The sequence below is a fragment of the Balaenoptera physalus genome (assembly GCF_965194825.1).
Source record: "Balaenoptera physalus genome assembly, chromosome: 1".
NCBI classification, from domain to species: domain Eukaryota; kingdom Metazoa; phylum Chordata; class Mammalia; order Artiodactyla; family Balaenopteridae; genus Balaenoptera; species Balaenoptera physalus.
The window spans coordinates 122,491,291-122,513,702 of record NC_138882.1 but is presented as its reverse complement, the minus strand read 5'-3'; the positions used below and the strand labels follow the sequence as shown (position 1 = coordinate 122,513,702).

The 22,412-nt window shown below is 38.4% G+C and overlaps 1 protein-coding gene across 5 annotated transcripts in view; it reads left to right on the top strand.

Moving 5' to 3' along the window:
* Positions 1-9,643: 9,643 nt before the first annotated feature.
* Positions 9,644-22,412, top strand: part of SAMD13 (sterile alpha motif domain containing 13) — a 51,667-nt gene continuing 38,898 nt past the window's right edge. Inside the window, exons 1-2 of one of the 5 annotated variants that reach the window (XM_082410720.1) lie at positions 9,644-9,717; positions 14,482-14,566. In XM_082410720.1, coding sequence (XP_082266846.1) covers positions 9,708-9,717; positions 14,482-14,566 — 95 coding nt within the window. In that variant the 5' untranslated portion in view covers positions 9,644-9,707. The other 4 variants (XM_082410722.1, XM_082410723.1, XM_082410721.1 and 1 more) reach the window with 4 other exon arrangements.

The following is a 22,412-nucleotide window of genomic DNA, read 5'->3' as shown; positions in this document are numbered from 1 at the left end:
TTTTCTAGCCTCTAGAGACTGCCCACATTCCTTGGCTTGTAGCCCCTTCAATCTTCAAAGCCAAGAGTGGCTGGTCAAGTCTTTCTTAGGTGTCATCTCTCTAGTTTTGACTCTCCTGCCTCCATCTTCCACTGTTAAGGTTCCTTGTGATTATTGGGCCCACCTGTATAATCTAGGATAATCTCCTTATTTTAAGATTAACTGATTTGGCAATCTTAATTGTATCTGCAAACTTCATTCTCCTTTGCCATGTAACCTAACATATTCACAGGTTCTGGGGATTAGGATGTGGACAGATATCCTGGGGTAGAGGGTGTTATTCTGTCTACCTAGGTGTGGAATTGCTGAGTAATAGAGTATATGGATCTTCAACTTTACATGATAATGTCAAATTATCTTCCAAAATAATCACACTAATTTACACTCCAGAAAAATTAGAGTTCTGACTGTCCCACACCTCACAACACATCTCCTCAAACTATTAAAATTTTGCCAATCTGTTGGGTGTAAAACTGCATCTCAGGATTTGAATTTCTATTTTCCTAATTTTGAGATTGAATATCAATATTTTTTTGGCCATATGGGTTTCCTCTTCTGTGAAATGTCTGTTTATCCATTTGGTTGTGAGCTTTTTTCTTGAAATTTGTAGATCCTTTCTTCTTCTGGATATTAGTATTTTGTCAGTTAAATGTGCTACAAGTATTTGTGGTATGTTCTGATGTACCAAAGTTTCTAATTTTATTGTGCTCAAATCTCTTCAATATTTTCTCTATAAATTACATTTTTGCGTCTTTTTTAAGAAAATTCTTTCTTATCCTGTTGGCATAAAGTCTCCCATATTTTCGGTCAAATTTTTTAAGGTTTTTCCTTTCATATTGATGTCTTTAATCTGCCTGAAGTAGATGTTTTTTGATATGATGTAAGGCAAAGATCCAAGTGTATTATATTTTCCGCCCACGTGGGTAACCAATTGTCACAATGCCAATTACACTTATCTGCAATGCCATTTCCATATTAAACACACTCATTTACTTTTACATTTATCCATGTATTTAAACGATGATATATTTTATCACTCATGTTAAGTGCTTCAGAGTAAGAGAAGTCCTCTATATATTTTAACTTAATATTTTTATTATTTCTAATTGCTTATGCCTTAGGATATAACAAACTTACATTACCACTGGATCCTTCCCTGCCCCTAGATGTCTGGTTCTGGGTTCAGTTATCACTATGGGCCCAGCTCTCACTATACAACATCCATTATTGTAGGTAAACCAGTATCATCCTATGTCTGCTGTTCAGGTCTTTCTCCTGTTGCTGAGTCTGTCTCCAGTTAGCCCTAGTTCTATTGCAAACTTCATGATTTTAATTCAGGGATCTATGACTATTTCTCTCAGAGACCTACTTCCTCCTTTTCATATCTCTAGACAACTGCCGTGTTTTGGAGAAAGTCCAGAAGTTTGACCTTTGGTTAAGGAGATGAGATTGTACAAACTTTTGTTTCTTAATACCATCTGCCTGGGAATAAACATCTCTGGATGGGAAGAAATAAAGAGAGGAAGGAAGGAAGACAATTTTTGGAAAATCTGTATGTATGTCCTTCCCACTATAGAGAATGTGAGGGCAGGTATCCTGTATTCCAATGATGAGTTTCCATGATTGTGGGTAGTTTCAACAGACAGCAGAACTGCTATCTACTCATTGTTATAAATCCTGGCTTACCAACTATACTAAAATTAACCTGCATTTTCTAACTGATTTATGGTTTGTTATCATGTGTCAGTCCAATTCTTGCAGTCAGGGACAGGTATCACCTCTTTTGTAAACTTTCTAGACTAAATAATATCAGCAATGTTCATTTATTTCATGTGGCAAAACAGATCTCACACTGTTAAAAACAAAAACAAAAATCCTGGACTTGTTCTCAAGTATACTCTTGGCACTTCCTACAGGTGTGATGGCCAGCAATACAGGTGTGAATCTTAGGTATGGCAATGTTCACAAGGAATGTTTAGCTTACTAGTATTTACAGGTTTTTCATGTAAAGTATATGGATCTATCCTCAGTATCAGCACATAAAAGCTACATTAGTCCCTTATCAAACCTTCTACTGTCCAACTGTTGCGCTGCACCCCGCAGGCCTGCAAGTCCTGTACTTGCCCAGCCTCAAGACCAAAGAAAGAGCCTGGAGTCAGAAACATCAGTGGTTTTATGGATAGGGGATCATACATGTCTAAAGTGGCAGGGGGAGGGAAGTTACCAGTTATAGGGGGAACTGACGTCAGGTTGGCTCACTGGTTACCAGGGAAACCAGCAGAGGAACACGCCCCTCAATACCCCTTTGATAGACTATCAAAGTGGAGATAGTTCTGATCTAAAGATTAGAACAATTGCCAGCTGGGGCCGGGAGCAAGTACACAGGTATTTACTGATTAGGCCCTATGATTGAGAGGGAAGGTCAGTCTTGGGAGTAGGGTGTAGGTGAAGCAGGAACCGGTTGAGCAGGGGATGTACAGAGAGCAAGAGAACAGCCATCTCGGGTGGCCTGACCATACAACATCACATATCAAATCTTGATTGAGAGAACAAATATTTATAAAACATTGTTGAATGAACTTATCTATGAAACAGAAACAGATTCACAGATATAAAGAACAGATTTGTGGTTGCCAAGGGTGGGAGTGTGGGGAGGGGTGGATTGGGAGTTGGGATTAGCAGATACAAACTATTACATATAGGATGGATAAACAACAAGGTCCTACTGTATAGCACAGGGAACTATATTCAATATCCTATAATAAACCATAATGGAAAGGAATATGAAAAAAAGTATATATATGTATAACTGAATCACTTTGCTGTACAGCAGAAATTAACACAACACTGTAAATCAACTATACTTCAATAAAATAAATTAAATAAATTTTAAAAATTGTTGAAAGAAATGCAGTTTATCTGTATTAGTTTCTTAAGGCTGACATAATAAAGTACCACAAACTTTATTAAAACAAGAGAAATGTATTCTCTCATATATCAAGTGTTGGCAGAGTCAAGTACCCTCTGGTAGAGGTTCCTTTCTTGCCTCTTCCAGCTTCTTGTAGCCTCAGATGTTCCTTGGCTTGAGGCAGCACAACTCCCATCTTCACCCCCCCTCTTCCCTCTGTGTGTCTCTGTGTCTTCACATAGCCTCTCCCTCTCTATGTCTTACTTCTTCTTACTAGGACACCAATCTTATAGGACTAGGGCCCTCCTCCTACTCCAGGAGGACCTCATCTTAACTAATTACACCTGCAATTACTTTATTTCCAAATAAGTCACATTCTAAGGTGCTGGAGGTTAGGACTTCAACATACCTTTTGCAGGGACACAATTCAGCCTGATAACAGTATTTATTCCTCCAAAGAAAACATTTTACCTTCCAAAGAGGCTTGAATCACACTGTCTTAGAACCCCAGGAATTTGCTTTCTCTGGACTATTTTGGATGCCAGGTTTTCACTTTTCATTAAGCAATGCTATAAGAAATAGCTTAAAAGAGTGCCACAATTGTACTTACTAATCAAATTCATTAAGAACCCTGCCCCATTTGATTTTTTTTTTTTCAGAACTCAGTGTTACAAAAATTTTCCCTTTGACTAACTTGCAGGTTTTCTTTTAGAGTCAGTGGGAATCATATATCTAATTATGTGGATTTTTTTCTTGCTTTGGTTACTAGGAAGCTTGAAACTTCATCCATAACTTAATATTACTAACTTCAGGAAGCTTAAAACTTCAGCCATAACTTAATATTAACAACTTTGAGGATGCTGCAGCTACATATGTGTATTTTTATTTCTCCTCTGGTGTTGATATTTTATTTTCATTTGGATGTTAAATAATTTTTTAAAATTGCTTCTTGTATTGATATTATTACAAGTCACTTGAATACTTTGTTAAAAAATGTACGTAATAGGTAGAAAAGAAAAGAAGTAAATCTCCCTTTCTCTCCCTCTGTCTCTCTCTTTCTTTCTTTCTCTCTCCTTGTCATTCACAGCAGATTTTCCTATCGTTCCAGCTGATCCATCACTGAATGACTGATCGAAGATTATGAGCCATCTATAACTGGAACATTCTATATTCCAGTTTACATTTTAAGTGGATGATTCAAACAGTACACAGGTAAACAGGGAGAGGGAGGAAAGAAAATGACTCACTTTATTCTTGAGCAATAAATTTGATCTCACTGACTTCCTTCAAAGATTAAAGAAAAAAAAAGCCCAAATAAAAATAGCACAGGACCCATGCAACAGTGAAAGGTAAAAGAAATCTGAAAAAGCAGAGGAAATAAACAAGGAAAAGAAAATAAATCATTGAAAAATCACACTAAAAGCACCAAGCAGTAGAACTTAAACTGAAGAAAACTGAACATGGAGGGCAAGCTATTGAAAAAAAATCACATAGAATTTAGCAGAACATGAATATAGGTGAATAGAATACAGGTGATCACAGAGAAGACGAAAGATATGAACAACAGACAATGGAGAACTGACATATGAACGACTGTTGTCTTTGAAGATGTGAATGAGTAAATGGAACTGTAAAAATTTACATAATAGAAGAATTTTCTGAAATAAAGAGGATCTTAAAATTACACTTTGAAAGGGCTCATCACAATCCAAGAAAATTTAATAAAAGCTTTTTTCTAGAACTTCAAGGATTGGAAAAAAAAATCCTACAGTCATCTAGGCAGAGAGAGAAAGGTCATCTTCAAAAACAAAGAAATTAGACATATTCCAAGCAATGTTAGATGCTAGAAGAAAATGGAACAGTGGTTAATGAATATTGAAGCAGAAAAAATTCTATACCTGGTCTAACCACCTTCCATGTGTAATGGTAAGAGAAAGAAATTCTCAAATATACAAGAACTCAAGAAACATAACATTTATGCACTTCTGAAAAATTTATTAGGAAAAAAGTTCAAGACAATGAATAGATGAGTAACAATAATGAATTCATGAATGAGAAAGTCATGGGGTACAAACGGTTTGGCGATGAGCTTTGAATCTATTTATACATAAATTATATTTAAATAACCCAGTATTCTATGTCATAAAAATTAAATATAATTGTTATAATGGCTAAAAGAAAAATTACATAATGTAAAGAATAATATTTCGATAATAGACTGAAACAAGAATCATATTTGCTCTCCAAACTAATAGAAAACGGGGAGAGAAGAAGACAGTCTAAGTAGATTAGTTTCATTGTCTTTCATCATTTCATTTCTAAGGTAAATTGAGAAATACAAATGTAAGCATACTATTTAATACACTTTACAACTTCCAAATTGCCAGTCTGGTAGGTGACCTTCTAAAGGGGCTCCCAGTGGTCCCCACCTCCTGGTATCCATGCCCTTATGTGTAGGCTGAACATAATGACATGCCTGTAACAAAGAAAATGTGGCAAAATGATGAATTCATTCAGAAGTGATTCTGAAATTAGGCTATTAAAGACTGTGACTTCTGTCTTGCTTACAATCCTTCTCTGACTCTTCTCGCACACTTCTTTCATAAAGCCAGCTACCATGTTGTGAATTGCCCTATGGAGAAGTCCAAGGGGCAGGAAACTGAGGCTCTCAGGAGCCCATGAGGAACTAAATCGTGACAACAACCACAGGGGTGAGCTTGAAAGCAGATCCAGCCCAAGTCAAGCCTTCAGCTGAGAATGAAGCCCAGTTCAACATCTGTGAAAACTGGAGCAGTGAAAACCCTGAAGCAGGGGACTCTGCTAAAGCCATGCCAAGATTCTTGACCCACAGAAAGTATGAGCTAAAAAATATGTGTTGGGGCTTCCCTGGTGGCGCAGTGGTTGAGAATCTGCCTGCCAATGCAGGGGACACGGGTTCGAGCCCTGGTCTGGGAAGATCCCACATGCTGTGGAGCAACTGGGCCTGTGAGCCACAACTACTGAGCCTGCGTGTCTGGAGCTTGTGCTCCGCAACAAGAGAGGCCGTGATAGTGAGAGGCCTGTGCACCACGATGAACAGTGGCCCCCGCGCGCCGCAACTAGAGAAAGCCCTCGCACAGAAATGAAGACCCAACACAGCCAAAAAAAAAAAAAAAAGAAAATGTGTTGTCTTAAGCTGCTAAGTTTTGGGGTAGTTTTTTACACAGCAATAGATAACTAATACACAGAGGAAGATAAAAATAAAACCAAAACAAAACAAAAACAAAGAAAACACAGTTCATAAAGCAAAAGAGAAAACAAAGGAACAATAAAGATTCAAAATGGAACCAAACATAACAGATAAGATTAAACATGCCTAACTAAAATAATTTCAAGTAGAATAAACTATTCCAAAAAATGATTAAATGGGACAAAGAGAGTCACTTTAAAATGGCAAAGGATACAGCTCACAATAGTTACTGCTAGCATGAATCTTCATGTACCAAATACTATAACCTTAAATACATAAAGCAAAACTTCAAGAAATAAGAGAAAAAATTAAATGTTAGGTGATTTCAGTGAATTTTTTGAAACTATTGAAAAATCAAGAAAAAAATATGTATGGATATTGAGGATGTGAATAACATGATCAAAAAGATTGATGGTAATATATGCTACATAACAGATGCTCAATAAATACTTAATTTATATTTTATATAAGTATTTATTGAGCATCTGTTACATAGCACATATTACTGTCAATAGCAGGAAAGAAAAAAGTGCAAATATTTTAGATACCCATGTAACATTTACAAAGCGAAATCATATGCACAGAAGAAAAAATGTAGACAATATATACCAAATATTTAATAGGAATTATTCTAGGAATGGATTTATTGGGAATTTTTACTTTATATTATTAATTTCTGATTGTTTTAATTTTTACCACATAGTTTGCTTTCATAATAAATAAATAAAATTTTAAAATGTTTCTTCTCCTCTTTAGAATACTCCTGAATAATTCCATTGTCTTTCTTTCCTTTCTTATGGGAAGAACTGTCTCACCTCCCTTCCAAGGATAAACGTCTCATAGTTCCATCTTCTCTGGAATGTCAGTCCATCAATTATCCCCTCTGCTCTGAACTTCCACGTTTCTGCCTCTAATGGCTTCTTCACTTCATCCTACAAACAGCTGTCTCCTGTCCCCAAGCCTAGAGCATCCCTTCACATTAAGAGCCCAGATTCCTCCTGGCCATCTTTCCCGAAATTCTCTACTGCATCCTCCATTTCTGCAATTACAAATCCACCTCTTCTAGACATTCAGTTTCTACTGAATCAATATTGTTTACGAGGCTTTGTGCTTAGAGTAATTACCAACTTGCCCCCAAATCCTCAACTCCATCAAAAGGGTTAACTCCATCAAAAAGATCAAGGGCAGAGGGGGAGGAGACTATGCCCTATGAATATAAGAAGTCAGTGTCTCTCCTGGCAGGAGCCAGGAATGAGCACTGCACCAGGAGTGAGTCCTCCCCTCCACAGGCCTTCAACATTCCACCAAAATGGATCAAGAATCCACCTGATTCTCAGACCTTTCGCCTCCATCCACAGAGTCAGGGAGCCCAAACACTCATTCCTACTCCCTATACTCACAGCCTTCCCACCATTTTATTTTTTGACTCCTCTGGGACTGATTACAATATCCCCTTTATCCCTGTCTATGTCAATCACCACAAGAAGTCCCAGACTCCCAGGTCCCACCTGAAGTCTCATTACCACAAGGCTCCAAACATCCCCTAATCTGTCTCCATCTTCCAGCTTCCCCAATCCCTGAAACTCTCCCACAGTGCCCTCTGGAATTCATGGGTCCTCTCCCACATCACTTTTCATCACTACCCCTCTGGTTCAACCCACTATTATTTCTTGCCTCTATTACTGCAATAGCTTCTGGCCTATTTGGCTTCCACCACTGCTATCTGTGATCTATCCCAGAGAGATCAGCCAGAATAATCCTTCAAAAATATGACTGAATGTTATTGCTCTGCTCAAAACTCTCCAGTAGCTTCCCATTTAATTCATCATGAAAGGCAAAGTTGTTGTAATGTCCTCCAAGCCCTACATCCCCTGTTCCAACCCAGTGGTCATCCTCAGTCATCCTGCTTCTCACCCCCAACTCTCTCTAAACCAGCCACACTGGCATCCTTGCTGTTCCCTGAAAACTCCAAGCACATACTCACCTTGTGGCCTATGCCTAACTCTTCTCTCTCCCTAGAATATTCTTCCCTCAGAAATCCACAAGGCCACTCTTTTACCAACTCCTGTTCTTTTCCTTGAATGTCACCTTCTCAATAAAATTTACTATATTTAGCACTCTCTCCTGCACTCATAATCTCTTTTATCTGCTTTATTTTTTCATAACATTTGCCACTTTCTAATATATAGAATTTACTTATTTAGTTTATATTTACTATTTATTTTCTGCCTCTCCCACACTCACATTAGAATGCAAGCTCCACAAGTGCAGTAAATTTTTCTGTTTTATTTATTGATGTATCTCAAGTATCTAGAATGGTGCCTAGTACGTAGTAGGTACTCAAAAGATATTTGTTGACTGAATAAATGGTCCGCAGCCTTGACAAACCTAATGCCCCTTTGAACAACAAATGAGTCAATAACCTCTTTACCTTTGTGAAGGGAAAGTCATAAGCTACCTACACATGTAATTTTTTTAAAATTCAAAGCAATGCCTTCACTGTAATATAAAGGAAAAAGTAAACATATGATTCAACATGGAACTGCTCAGGCACCCCTAAACTAAAAGACACCATGAAGTAGTCAGACGCTTGCATCCAATCTGTAGCATCACCATGAAATGGGCAGCACAAAATGGACTGTATTGGTGACTCAAATTCCAGGAACGGCATTGCCATTTCACTGTGTGAAAAAGTTTATGTTTATATATAAAATAGATTCTAGGCTCAGGTAAATATAAACAGGTTTTTCATCCACGTGAATGAGCAGTGGGACAGTCAAGTCACACAGGATGTGGGACAATTCTTTGCTGGGCAGGACTGCCCTGGGCATTGCAAGATGTCTAGTGTCTTTGGCCCTACCAATTACATTCCAGTAGTTCCCCATCCGAAATCACTGGGACAAGCAAAATCACTCTGGTAAAATCCCTGGGTTTTAAAATCCTATGGTTCTAATATAATGAACCAAGTACATAAAAAGTGCTTTGTAAACTGCAGAGTGCTCTACAAACGTAAGGTGCAATTATTCACTCTCCCTTTGCATGCCCAGGGCTTCAACTGAGTGAGCCACAGAATAGGTGTTCCAAGCAGAGAATGCCACGTGTGTGTTCGGGGTGAAGGCAGAGTAAGGCCCTAAACAATATGGGCTCGGCTGGGAAATCTCTACTTGTCATAACTGCCAAAACCCAGCTAAAAACTTCATCAGAGTTGCCACGTGCGAGTCAGACGGGAAGAAAAAATGGTATTAGCCTGAAGACCCCCAATTTAAAAGTCTCTCTAGGAGTGTTTCCCACCTCCAGCTCCCAGGAAGTTTTAAGTTCTTGCAAATGTCCTCCCTTACCGTCTCAACGCCCCGGCCTCGTCCCTTCCCTTCCGGGCCTCTCGGCTTCCGAGCCGCCCCAGCCCTTGGACCCCTACCCCGCCCGCGGAGACTACAAGTCCCGGCGTGCCCCGCGCGCCCGGCCGGCTGCACTGGGGCTGGGCGCGTGGCGGCCGGCGAGCTCTGTGCGGGGTAAAGCCTCCCGGCGCCGGCCATGCGGGGAGGTAAGTGATCCGCTCGTGCTGCGAGCGCGCTGGGAACGCGCCCGTCTTCCCCCCTCTCCAGGATGGAAGGAAACGAAGAAAGCCACAATAAAAACCGCCCTGCCCTCCCTCGTCTCTGCTGTGTGTCCGGTGCTCCTGCAGCTTGTTGCACCCCCGAGCGTGGAATCTGTCACCCTGGAGTGGAACTGGGGGCAGAAGCGTGCCCGGCTCCGCGGAGAGCTGCGGCTCACCGGGGGCTGCGGGGCAGAGCTCGCAGGATGGGACCGGGAGGTGGCACGGCTCGGCTGGGCGCACAGCGAGCGCCACACCCCCCTACTCCCTTTCCAAAGACGAGCTCCCCCGGGGAGCCCCCAGTCTCAAGGACGAACGGTTTCTTCTTGAAAGTCTTAGCCAGAAACTTTCCCCTCTGTCACCAGTGCCACAAGCGAGTCGTTTGGCTATCGGACGGGACCGGCTGGTCCAAGAGGCTCTCTGGCATCTCCTCTGCTGCCCTCTGTTCTGCCCCCACCGCCCCCTCTCCAGGCCCTCCTTAGTTTTCCTTGAGATGCCCTTGGGGACCCGTTGAGCTCGGCCGTGCCCTCGGGCGGCTTCTCGAGATTACTTCTGCAGCCCTGTGCACCCAGGTCTGCGCTCTGCGTCGCGGGCTGGATGCGCCTGCGGGCCCACTCCTGGAGACAAGGCCGGCGGGAGGGTCCTGGGGGAGGGCACTGGGCCTCTGGGGGATGAGTGCGGATCAATAAAAGCAGCAGATCGAGGCGCCAGTTTCCCGTACTTTCTGACCCATCTCCCCTGCTATCTGAGCCCATTCCCAAGTGTCCCCGAAAATTCTGCTCCAGAATCCTAGCACGAGGATCTCCGAAGTTATTTTAGCACATCCCATGATATCCTGGATCAGAAGGTCTTGTCGGTTTGCATGTGTATCTCTCACCCTACGCTTACACACTACACACACACACATACACACAAACACTGTGCACACTACACATTCTGCCAACACACAAATACCACACACTACACACACCACAAACACGCACATATTACACAGCGTACACATAACACTCATCACACACACTGCCTTTATGCTATGCACCACACACAGCCAGACACCACACTACACACAAATACACATAATTTTTATTAGCAGAGAAGAGGGTTAATATCAGTTTGGTGGAGGGAGTGAAGAGGAAGTGGTTGAGTACTAGTATATATACTTATACCCACAAATGTCAGTTTATTCCAAAGTTAGAAACTAGCTGATGAGTGAAACCTCCTGTTGTCAGAATTTGTGGCTCATTTTGTATAAAATGGGATTGATTTTTCACAACACCTCCTGAAACCCACACCCTTGTGTAACAGGCAAACTTTTGATCACAGCAGGCAAGACAGGAAGGGATGTCCTTTTCTATATGTAGGAAGAAATTCCTGGAGAAACTTCACAGAATCCTTTCTCCTGTGAGTGTGTCTAAGGAAGAGTCAGTATAACTACATTTTCTTTGCCTCTTTCCTTTCAAGAGTGGCGTGCTGAACCTGATTTTTTTCTGAGCAGTGGCATGACAGTGCTGTCAGGACACCCTCTTCTCTATCCCTTGCCCTCCGGACTCACAGCCCAGCGCCCTTCCATTTGAATTTAGTTGGAAAACAGTTGAGAAATTTCAGATCAAGCCCAAAAGCATTATGGAATCTGTTGGTGAAAGAGTGCTCTGTCTCCAGAAGAGTTCATCATTTTGATCAGTGGTGGTAAAACAAACAAAAAAAACCCCACCTGTTTGAGCCATGCTCAAAAAATGGTACTCAAAAATATAAGAACATTTAGAATTCTTTCCTAAATTATTATTATTTGCTCTTTCAAGGGGGCAATGGCAAAGATGGGCAGAGAGAGCCCTTGAAATTTTTCTCAGCAATGATCTTTCAAGAAGTTGAAAATTTCTAATATAATTTCTGCAATAAGTAAGGGGAAAAAATTGACTTTGAAATTCAGGTTGCAAATTTGGATTATAGTTGCTGATCTTCTAGTACCCTTAAAAAGTACTAAAGAAAAGGGAGGCCAGCAGCTTTCTCCTCAATTCTGCCTGAAGTCTACACACTATTACAGCAGCAGATGACTTTTTCTAGGATCCTTCTTGAGAACCTGTAATTCTCTGCCCTACCTTGAGAGGTTTTGTTGACATCTTGACCTAAAAGTGTGCAAATATTGATTGGTGTTTATTTCACTGACAACCATTTATGTTTCTAGTGTATGTACAGCACATTTGTGGAATGGGAATATTTCCCTTGAGCACTAGTTCCCAGCCAAGCAAGCAAGAGAACTGTGAGGTTGACCAGGGTAACTTAATGGAAAGATCATGCCCAGCCCCTACTCCATCTCCCACTTACCAGAACTGGGACCTAGGATGGTGGTGGAAGATACTACGAATTTGGGGGCTGGCATAAGATGTTCTTTTTCATATGTAACTAATATAGTACCAGGTGCTCATAGAAAATAAGTGTTGAATCTGTTGAATTATGCTTTTTACGCAACTGGGATAAACAGTTAAAATGAAACCTCCCAGACTAATTGTTTTTGTTTTGTAGAATAAGGTTTGTTTTATTTTGAATTTTTTGCTGACTTCATCTGGTAGGATGAACGCCAAAATTAAAGAATGTGGGCGTTCTCAGGAGATCTGGTCATCTACTTTGCATCCTCTCTGAAATATGTTACTTCCTGCATAATGAAATAAAAGGATTTTCAGCTGGGCAGTGCTTGCCTTATTCACACAAAGAGATTACTTAAAAGCCAGCCCTGGAAACTTTGTTGGCGATTCTCAACTAGGAAGAAAGGGTAACAGGACTGCAGCTTCTGGGTGTTCACTGGGTATAGCGCATAAGCACCAGGCTTTCTCTTATTTTCTCTTTTCTCCTACAGGAAAGAAAAAGAAATAGTTTGACACATGGCATTCATGCTCAGAACAGCAGCAAAGACATATGATGCAGAAACAATGAAGGGGAGGGAGAAAATAAGAGGCTCTTGATATAGCTTGTTTTTCTTTGAACAAGACAGGTGCAGGGAGAATTCTGCAGTTTGGAGACTCATGATTCATTCACTTCCACTAATTGTGCTGAAGGTAGTTAGCAAAAGTGAACAGGCACACTGTAGCTTTAAAAAGTCAGCCATGAACCAGAAGGCAGTTGGTGCAGCTTGTGTGTGATTCCTAACGTCATGTTGGCTGAGAGCCAGCCTGGTTTTATTTCACTGTGTCAAATTGTACCTCCTTATTGAATTCCTTTGCCAGCCTACTTTGTGAAAGAAAACATTGGGGTTTCTTTGGCTGTTCTTGATAAGCCTATAAAAAATGACATGTTTTAGTTGCTTCTAGGTAGGTTTTCTTTTTACTCTTCCACAAAAAAAAGAAAATAATAATAATAATAAGACAATGTAGTGTGGTGTTGCAGAGTATCATTGTGAGTGTTTTGTTTTGTTTTGTTTCTGAGATGCTTAGAAAATGGTGAATGTGTAACAATTTCCAACTGAAGTGAAATCATTCTTTTGGCATGGAGCAAGCAGCACTATCTTCTGTCTACTCTGTAACGGTGTGTGGATGTATGTTAATATCTATATGTATCTTAAATGTTGGATTTCTCTATGGATGATCTAAGTGGTTTAGCGACTGGAAGTTTGTGTGTGTGTGTGTGTGTGTGTGTGCGTGTGCGCGTGTATGTATCAGCAGTGAAGATAATCCCACACTTACAGTATTATTTGTTAATCATCTACTTCTCTAAGAGTGATAAAATCTTGTGAATATACTAAATGATGCACTTGTCATGTCAGAGTAATCCCTAGGGGAAGGAGTGCCGAAGTATAAAGTGATTTGAGAGGAAATGTATTTAATTTATGGCTTCAGCTGCAGAAGAACAAGCATGTTTCAGAACTAGTTTTTTTTTTTCCAGCAGTTTTGTTCATAGATTTTTCATCTTGCTAATTGCATATTAATTGTGGAGGGATTTTATTTTTTCAGTCCTCTTCCTACTAAACAAAAAGACAAAGTGATGGATGCTACTATATCTCCTTGAATGTTTTGATGATTTTTATATAAATCTAACGAGTTGCCTACCCTCTCTTACACACACACACACACACACACACACACACACACACACACACACACCCCAGCACCACCTTTCTGTGCTAAGGGCTATCTGACATTTTTGTGAGCTTCCAGATTCACCACAGCGTGGCCATCTCACAGACAGGTTTCTGAGGTTTTCATTGAGAATATGTGAGGTAGGGGAATACTTGCTGACGAAAGCTTTAAGTGCTCTTTTGCATCGCAATGAAAAAATAGAGGAGCAGTGGGAGTGGACAGAAAAACAAATACAGTAAGAAAAGAAGAAATCATAGCCCGTGGTGGGAAGGGGAGGAAAAGGGGGATTGTTTTTCTTGACTTTGACTCATTTATAAGTTGCAATGTCTTAAGTGAGAGCTTGGCACCCGGAGGAAGCTGTGCCAGTTCACACAGCACTTGTTTTGAATGAGGATTCAATTTCATTTGCAAATGCTTATTGTCAAGGCAGGGAGTGCCAGTACAGATGAAAGCACCCCAATACGTCTCCTCCAGTTCTTTAGGTTTAATCACGTCTCTCCAGTCTCTGAGGGAACTAGAGATGTAAGCAAACATACGTGAACTGGTGTGAGGCTGTAAAAGGGACCATTATGTTTCCGATTCAGAATATATATTCTTCTCTTACTTTCTAAGAATTAAACACAAGCTTTTCTCCCTTATTGATTAGTTGCTGAAGTAAAGGAACCCTGCAGCCTCCCCATGCTATCTGTTGACATGGAAAACAAGGAAAATGGCTCTGTCGGTGTAAAAAAGTAAGTGAAACTGGCTTGTGAGTTCTGCTTCTACAAACAACAGAGGGACTTGGGTTCTATTTTTATACTTCTTGCTTATCGACTACAATACACTGTTTGGGGGTTGTCTTGGTTGATTGGTCTACACTGGCCACCAGCCTCCCCTCTCCCTCCAGCCCCAACTGCCTTTTTCTGTATCCATTTCTAAGACAGAGATGACTCAGACATCAAACTGTGCATCAAGGTTTAGTGTATCAGCCTTTGGAACAGGGCAGGTTGAAGATTCCAGCCCTGAGTTCTGTATACTGAAACAAAAACACAGAGCAAACATAGACTCTGCCTCCCAAGTCCACAGGCTACACGGAGGGGTGGGGTGGTGGTAGGAGGAAACAGAAAAGAGAGCTTGAGTCTTTTTTAATAAAATCACCCCTCTCAAAACTGAAAGCTATAGGGAGAGAAGGAAAAAAGTGTCAGTAAGAATACTAAGTTTAACGACTTCTCTGTCCTAATTTTATGAACTTGAATGTGAAACATTTCCATATATACCATAGTCTTCTCTTTTTACATCTGTTCTTATAGTTGAAACTTGTGTTTATATTTATTGTGAGTTATATGCTTGATTCTTTTAAATAAGAAAATTTAGTTGCATTATGTAGCGTATTCTGAAACACGCTACGTATTTCAGACTAACTCATAAAATATCTGTAAGTATATGAAAAAAATGTATATTCTCTTTTAGGAGTTACATTTTAGCTATAACCACTTTGCTTACAAGGAAAAAGTATGTTCCAAGACAGTGCTGTCTGTTTCATTTTTCCCATGTCAGTTAGTTTAAAATTGCCTTCAACTTGAGCTTTGGAGGAAACTAATTAAATGTAATCCATAGAAACTGTGATACCTAAGTGAGGAAATAGTGTGCTATATATGTTTATGAATAGAAGGTGTATTTTACATTAAACTTACATTAAACTTAATAAAATCTGCTTTTAAAACTTCTCCCGTAATTTATATATCAGTGCCATGCTACCATGCTTATTCCCAGTTCTGAAGTTTGGGGTAAGTAGATGGAGGAAGAATGAAAGAAACAGATGTTTTTTAATGTGTTAGTTAGATAAGCTGCTTCGAATAGTACTCTGAGCGGTGATGAAAATGTCCTACACTTGTACTGTCCACAATGATAGCCATGAACTGAACTTTTAATTTTACTCAGTTTAAATCAACTTTAAAAGTTAACAGCTTCATTGAAATATAACTGACATATAATAAACTGCATGTGTTTAAAGTATGAAATTTGATAAGTTTTGACATTTGTATACAGCCATGAAACCATTACCAAAATTAGCATAAACATATCTGTCACCCACAAAGGTTCCTCATAAACCTTTGTAATTTCTCCTTCCTGCCCTTCCCTTCCCTCATATCCCCAGGCAACCACTGATAAGCTATCACTGTAGATTAGTTTACTTTTTCTAGATTTTTATATAAATGGAATTATTCATAATGTACTTTTTTGGGGGGAGGGAATGGGTCTGATTTCTTTCACCCAGAATAATTAATTTGGGATTTATTCATGTTATAGTGTGTATCAATAGTTTGTTGCTTTTTATTACTGAATAGTATTTTATTGTATGGATATACAATACTTTGTTCACTGTTTATCCACCCACTTGTCGCTGGACATTTGGGTCGTTTCCATTTTTTTAGGGATTACAATTAAAACCGCTTTGGTCACTTGTGTACAGGTCTATGTGTGGCCATACTCATTTCTCTTGGATAAATCTCTGGGAATGAAGTGGCTGGGCTGTGTGGTAGGTGTATGTTAAACTTTGTAAGAAATTGCCAAACTGTTTTCCAAACTAGTTGTCCCATTTTACATTCCCACCAGCAGTGTGAGCATTCCGGTTGTTCTATATGCTCAGGAACTTGGTGTGATCACTGCTCTTTATTTCACTTGGTGTGGTTTTAATTTTCATTTCCCTAATGATAGATGATATTGAGCATTTTTTCATGTGCTTATTTTATCCATAGATCTTCTTAAGTACTGTTCAAATATTTTGCCCATTTCTTATTGGGCTGGTTTTTTAATATATTATTGTGCAGAGTTTTTATGTATTCTGGATACAAGTCCTTTATCACATACATGATTTGAAAATATTTTCTTGTGGTGTGTGATTTGTTTATTTTTTTTTCATTCTCTCTACAGTGCCTTTCAAAGAGCAGAAGTTTTAAATTTTGATGAAGTCCAGTTTATAAATTTTTTATTTTATGGATAGTGCTTTTGGTGTCATATCTAAGAAATATTTGCCTCACCCAAGGTCACAAAGATTTTCTCTTATGTTTTCTTAGATTTGCGACTATGATTTTTGAGTTAATTTTTGTGCATGGTGTGGGATAAGGATTAAAGTCTTTCTTTTGGTGGTGGTCATGGTGGTTGTGTTTTTTGCCTGTGGATATCCAGTTGTTCCAGCACCATTTGTTGAATTGTCTCTGCAACTTGGTTGAAAAATAATTGATCATATATGTGTAGATCTATTTCTGGACTCTATTTTATTCAAATGATATTTTTGTATATATTTATGCCAATACAACACTGTTTGGATAACTATAGCTTTATAATAAATCTTGAAATCAGGTAGTATTAGCCATCCAACTTGTTCTTTTTGGAGCTAGTTTTGGCACTCCTAGTCCTCTGAATTTCCATATAAATTTTAGAATCAGCTTGTCAATTTCTACCAGAAAGATGCCTGCTGGTGATTTGATTGACATTGCATTGAATTATAGATCAATTTAAGGAGAATTGACATCTTAGCAATATCATGTTTTCCAACTCATTAACATAGCATTTTTGTCTGTTAACTTAGGTCTTCTTTAATTTCTCTCAGCAATGTTTTATAGTTTTCAGTGTGCAGATCTTACACATCTTTTGTCTATATCCCTACATGTTTCATATTTTTATGCTATTATTAATGGTAGTGTTTTTAAATTTAAATTTCCAGTTGTTTGTTGTAGTATATAGAAATACAATTGATTTGTTTTTTATATTGACCTCGTATCCTACAACCTTGCTAAACTCACTTATTACTTCTAGTGGCTTTTTCATAGATTCTATCAGATATTTAACATAGACAGTTATGTCTTGTGAGTAAAGACAGTTTTACTTTTTCCTTCCCAGTGTGGATGCCTTTCATTTCTTTTTCCTACCTTATTGCACTGAATAGGACCTCCAGTAAAAAGCTGAATAGAAGTGGTGAGATTAGACATCCTAATTTTGTTCCTGATGTTAAGAGAAAACATTTACTCTTTTTCTTGTCTTTGTTCTTCTGTATAAATGTGTCTTTCTTTTCTGTCTGCTTTTAAAATTTTCTCTTTATCGTTTATTTTTGAGCAATTTGATTATGAGACTCCATGTAGTTTTCTTCATCTTTCTTGTGTTTGAAGTTTGTTTTGTGTTTTGGATTTGTGGACTTAGTTTTCGTCAAGTTTAGAAGTTTTCAACCATTATTTTTCAAATTTTTTTTAGTCCCCCTCCACTTCTCCTTTGGGGACTCCAGTTATAGGTTTATTTAATCGCTTGATATTGCCCCACAATTCGTTGATGCCCTGTTAATTTTTTTCCAGTCCTTTTTCTGTGTTTCATTTTGGATGGTTTCTACTGCCTCCCCTTCAAGTTCACTAATCTTTTCTTCTGAAATATATAATCTCTTGTTAATCCCACCCAATGCATTTTTCATTTCAGACTATGTAGTTTTCATCTCTAGAAGTTCAACTTGGTCTTTTTTTTATATCTTCCATGTCTTCACTTAACATGTTCTTCCCTCTAGCTTCTGAACATATGAAATATAGTCATAATAATTGTTTCAACGTCCTTGTCTACTAATTCTATCATTTCTCAGTCAGTTTCAGTTGATTGGCTTTTCTCTTCATTATGGGTCATATTTTTCTGCTTCTTTGCATGCCTGGTAATTTTTTATTGTAAGTCAGGCATTGTGAATTTTACTTTGTTGGGTGTTGGATATTTTTGTATTCCTATAAATATTCCTGATCTTTGTCCTGGGATGTGCCTAAATTACTTGGAAACAAACAATTTGATTCTTTTAAGCATTGTTGTGCAGGACCAGAGCTGTGTTTAATCTAAGGGTATTTTTCGCCTTTTATTGAAGTAAGACCCATCTTTGTACTCTAACCAATGCTCCTGAATGATGAGATTTTCCTCTCTGGCAGATGGAAACAGGCACCATTCCCATCTCTGTGTGATCTCTAAGGATTGTTGTCTCTTTTCCGTGGTTCTTTCCCCAGCCTCTTTCCTCATGTGTATGTGATAATCAGTACTCTGCCGAGCACTTGACGGGAAGCCTCTACACCTCTCCAGAGTTCTCTCTGTGTAGCTCTCTCCTCTCTAGAACTCTTTCCCGGGCACAGCCTAAAATATCTCTTCAGGCAGTAAGTGGATACGGCTTACCTTGCTTGTTTCCCATCCCTCAGGGATCACTGTTCTTTATTGCCTATGTCCAATGCCTTGAGTGCCATTCTCACATATCTTGTCTATTTTTTTAGTTGTTTTAGGCAGAAGGGTAAATCTGGGCCCTGTTACTCCATCTTGATCAGAAATAGAAGTTCCAGTTAATTTATATAGCCAAGTGGCTATCGGCTAACCTGTTGGGCAGGGTAGAGTTCGATTATAATACAGAATTCCTAAAACATAAGAGTCTTAAGGCTCTTTCTGAGATCTGCCCAAATTGGGGCTCACAGTTGCTTCCATTTTGTTTTCCAGGTATGGAAAATATAGTTGCTTTACTAGGGAATGTACTTCACAAAGGGTCATTTCCAAAGAAGCCTAGGATAATGGCTCTTATTCACTGGCCACATGCTCCTGATCAGAGCTTTAGTTTTATAAGGCTACTATTTATGGTGTCCCTTTTCTGTGTCTAGCACTTTGTGTGAGCCTTGTTAATCCTCACAACCATATTTTGAGGTATGTGCTATAATTCCCACTTTATAGTGGAGAATACCAAAGCTCCAGGAGGTAAAAGACCTTTTAAGAGTTCACAGCTAAGAAGTGCTGGTGTTGGTATTCAGGTTCTGAAGCCTGAGTCCTTTCTTCTGCACTAGGGTGACTAGGTTGTTTAAAGGTGGCTTTCAGTCACTTTCACCAAAGGCATGGCTCTCACTACCAGGAGGCTATAGAAGCCTATTTTTGTCTCCAAGATTTGTAGATGTTGCAAACATTCAAAAATATGACCATAACAAAGACAAGACTTCCTTTCCAAAATGGCATATTTCTTCTAAGTACAGAGTATTTTAAAGTCTGTTCTAAGTACTAGGCCAGTGATTTCTCAAACTTGAGTTTGTGTCACTTGGAAATACAGATTGCTGGGCCACATCTCCAGAGTTTCTGATTCAGCCTGGGAATTTGCCTTTTAACATGTTCTCTGGTGATGTTGATGCTGATAATCCAGAGACTCTGGAAAACAATTTGGCATTATTTTCAAGTGTAGAACCATAAAATATTTTATAACTCAGCAATTCCGTTTCTGGATATATACAAGTGCTGCTCAGTAGAAATGATATTTGAGCCATGTATGTAATTTAAAATTTTCTAGTGGTCATATTTAAACAGATGAAATTAATTTTAGTACATTTTATATTTGACTGAAAATACCAAAGATGTTATCATTTTGAACTGTAATCAATATAGCATATTATGAATGAGATAGTTTACATTTTTGGTGCTAAATTTTATAAATCCACTATGTATTTTATACTTAGAGTATGTCTCAATTTGGATGCCAAATTTTTATCAGAAATGCTTGATCTCTATTAGATTTCATAAAATTTGCAATCGAAAAAGCAGAATCACATACCCTAATAATTCCAAACATTCCTAAAAGTCCCAATACATTAATCACGTACCAAAAAATTATTTTCTCTTAATATATGCATGTACATTAACACAACTGGTTCTTTTTTTTAGAAGATTTGATTTGACTTTGAAGCAATAACATATCAGTTTCAAAACTATCTCTGTCCAAGTTAAATAAATTTACTGATACTTAAGTCATATTTTTAACATTAAATTCAAAAAGGTATTGCATAAATTTATAAGCAACTATAAATTTATCAATGTCAGCAAAGCATTCTTCAAATTTTTCTTAAAATTGATTTATGTTAGAAAATGTGTAAAATTAATTTCATTGTATTGTACTCTGAAAAGTTTCAGTTTTAACACGAAATTTTGTGCCTGTTTAGCTAGGTTAGCTAGGTTACAAATCAGCATTTCCTTTTTTTTTAGGAGCTTCAAATTAAGCTCATTTACATGTAGTCTGATATCAATGAGAAAATATAAATTACTCTGCCATTTTTTTGTCTTTAAGTATTTTTTTGTCTTTAATTATTGAATATTTGAAAAGCATTTTTTTGTTTTAATGAAATCTTGAATTGGACTTAACAATACAATAAATCTTTGTATATTTCTTCCATGACTTAACCAACAAGTACAGGCAAAGAACACAGATATTAAATGTATTGTGTTCTATTTCTTTTAAGAGTTCCATTGTCTGGCATTGATCCATAGCATTTGCAAATATTTACTGAATGATTTAACAATGGTATCCATGACACTTTTCAGGAATCTGCTTTAGAAGACTGAACATGTGTATCATACAGATACAGAATCAGCTCAGATTCTGTTTAAAATCACTTCAAGATGTTTCACTGTACATTTAATTTTGATTACAGGTGACTAATGTCATCAATTCTTTTTGACTGTTGAGAAGCAAGTTATCAAGTTCCCTATGTCTTTGCTAAAAATGTCTCTTAATATTGTCCATTTTTTACACAGCAAACAAATAGCTTTTTTCCTTTTGCTCTGCTCCAACAAATTGCAATTGCTGTTTATCATGAAATTTCCAACATACTTTCAGCCAGGCTCCTTTTTCTTTACTGTTCTGGTTCTACTGCCAGTTTCTGCATCTCCTTTTGATTCTGCATCAGTAGTATGCCTCCTTTTCACTATTTTATTTTGTTTTATTTTTATTGGAGTATAGTTGCTTTACACTGCTGTGTTAGTTTCTGCTATACAGCAAAGTGAATCAGCCATACGTATACATATATCCCCTCTTTTTTGGATTTCCTTGCCATTTAGGTCACCACAAGACACTTAGTAGAGTTCCCTATTCTATGCAGTAGGTTCTCATTAGTTACCTATTTTATACTTAGTGGGGTATATATGTCAATCCCAGTGTGCCAATTCATCCCACCATCCCCTTCCCTCTTGGTATTCCATACACTCGTTCTCTACAACTGTGTCTTTATTTCTCCTTTGCAAATAAGATCATCTAAACCATTTTTCTAGATTCCACATATATGCATGAATATACTATACTTGTTTTTCTCTTTCTGACCTCACTCTGAATGACAGTCTCTAGGTCCACCCAGGTCTCTGGAAATAACACAATTTCGTTCCTTTTTATGACTGAGTAATATTCCATTCTATATATGTACCACATCTTCTTTAACCGTTCCTCTGTTGATGGACACCTGGGTTGCTTCCATGTCCTGGCTATTGTAAATAGTGCTGCAATGAACATTTGGGTGTATGTGTCTTTTTGAATTATGGTTTTCTCTGGATATATGCCCAGTAGTGGGATTGCTGGATCATATAGTAGTTCTATTTTTAGTTTTTTAAGAATGTCCATACTGTTCTCCATAGTGGTTTTGTCAATTTACATTCCCACCAACAGTGTAAGACGGCTCCATTTTCTCCACACCCTCTCCAGCATTTATTGTTTGTAGATGTTTTAATGATGGCCATTCTGACTGGTGTGGGTTGATACCTTATTGTAGTTTTGATTTGCATTTCTCTAATAAT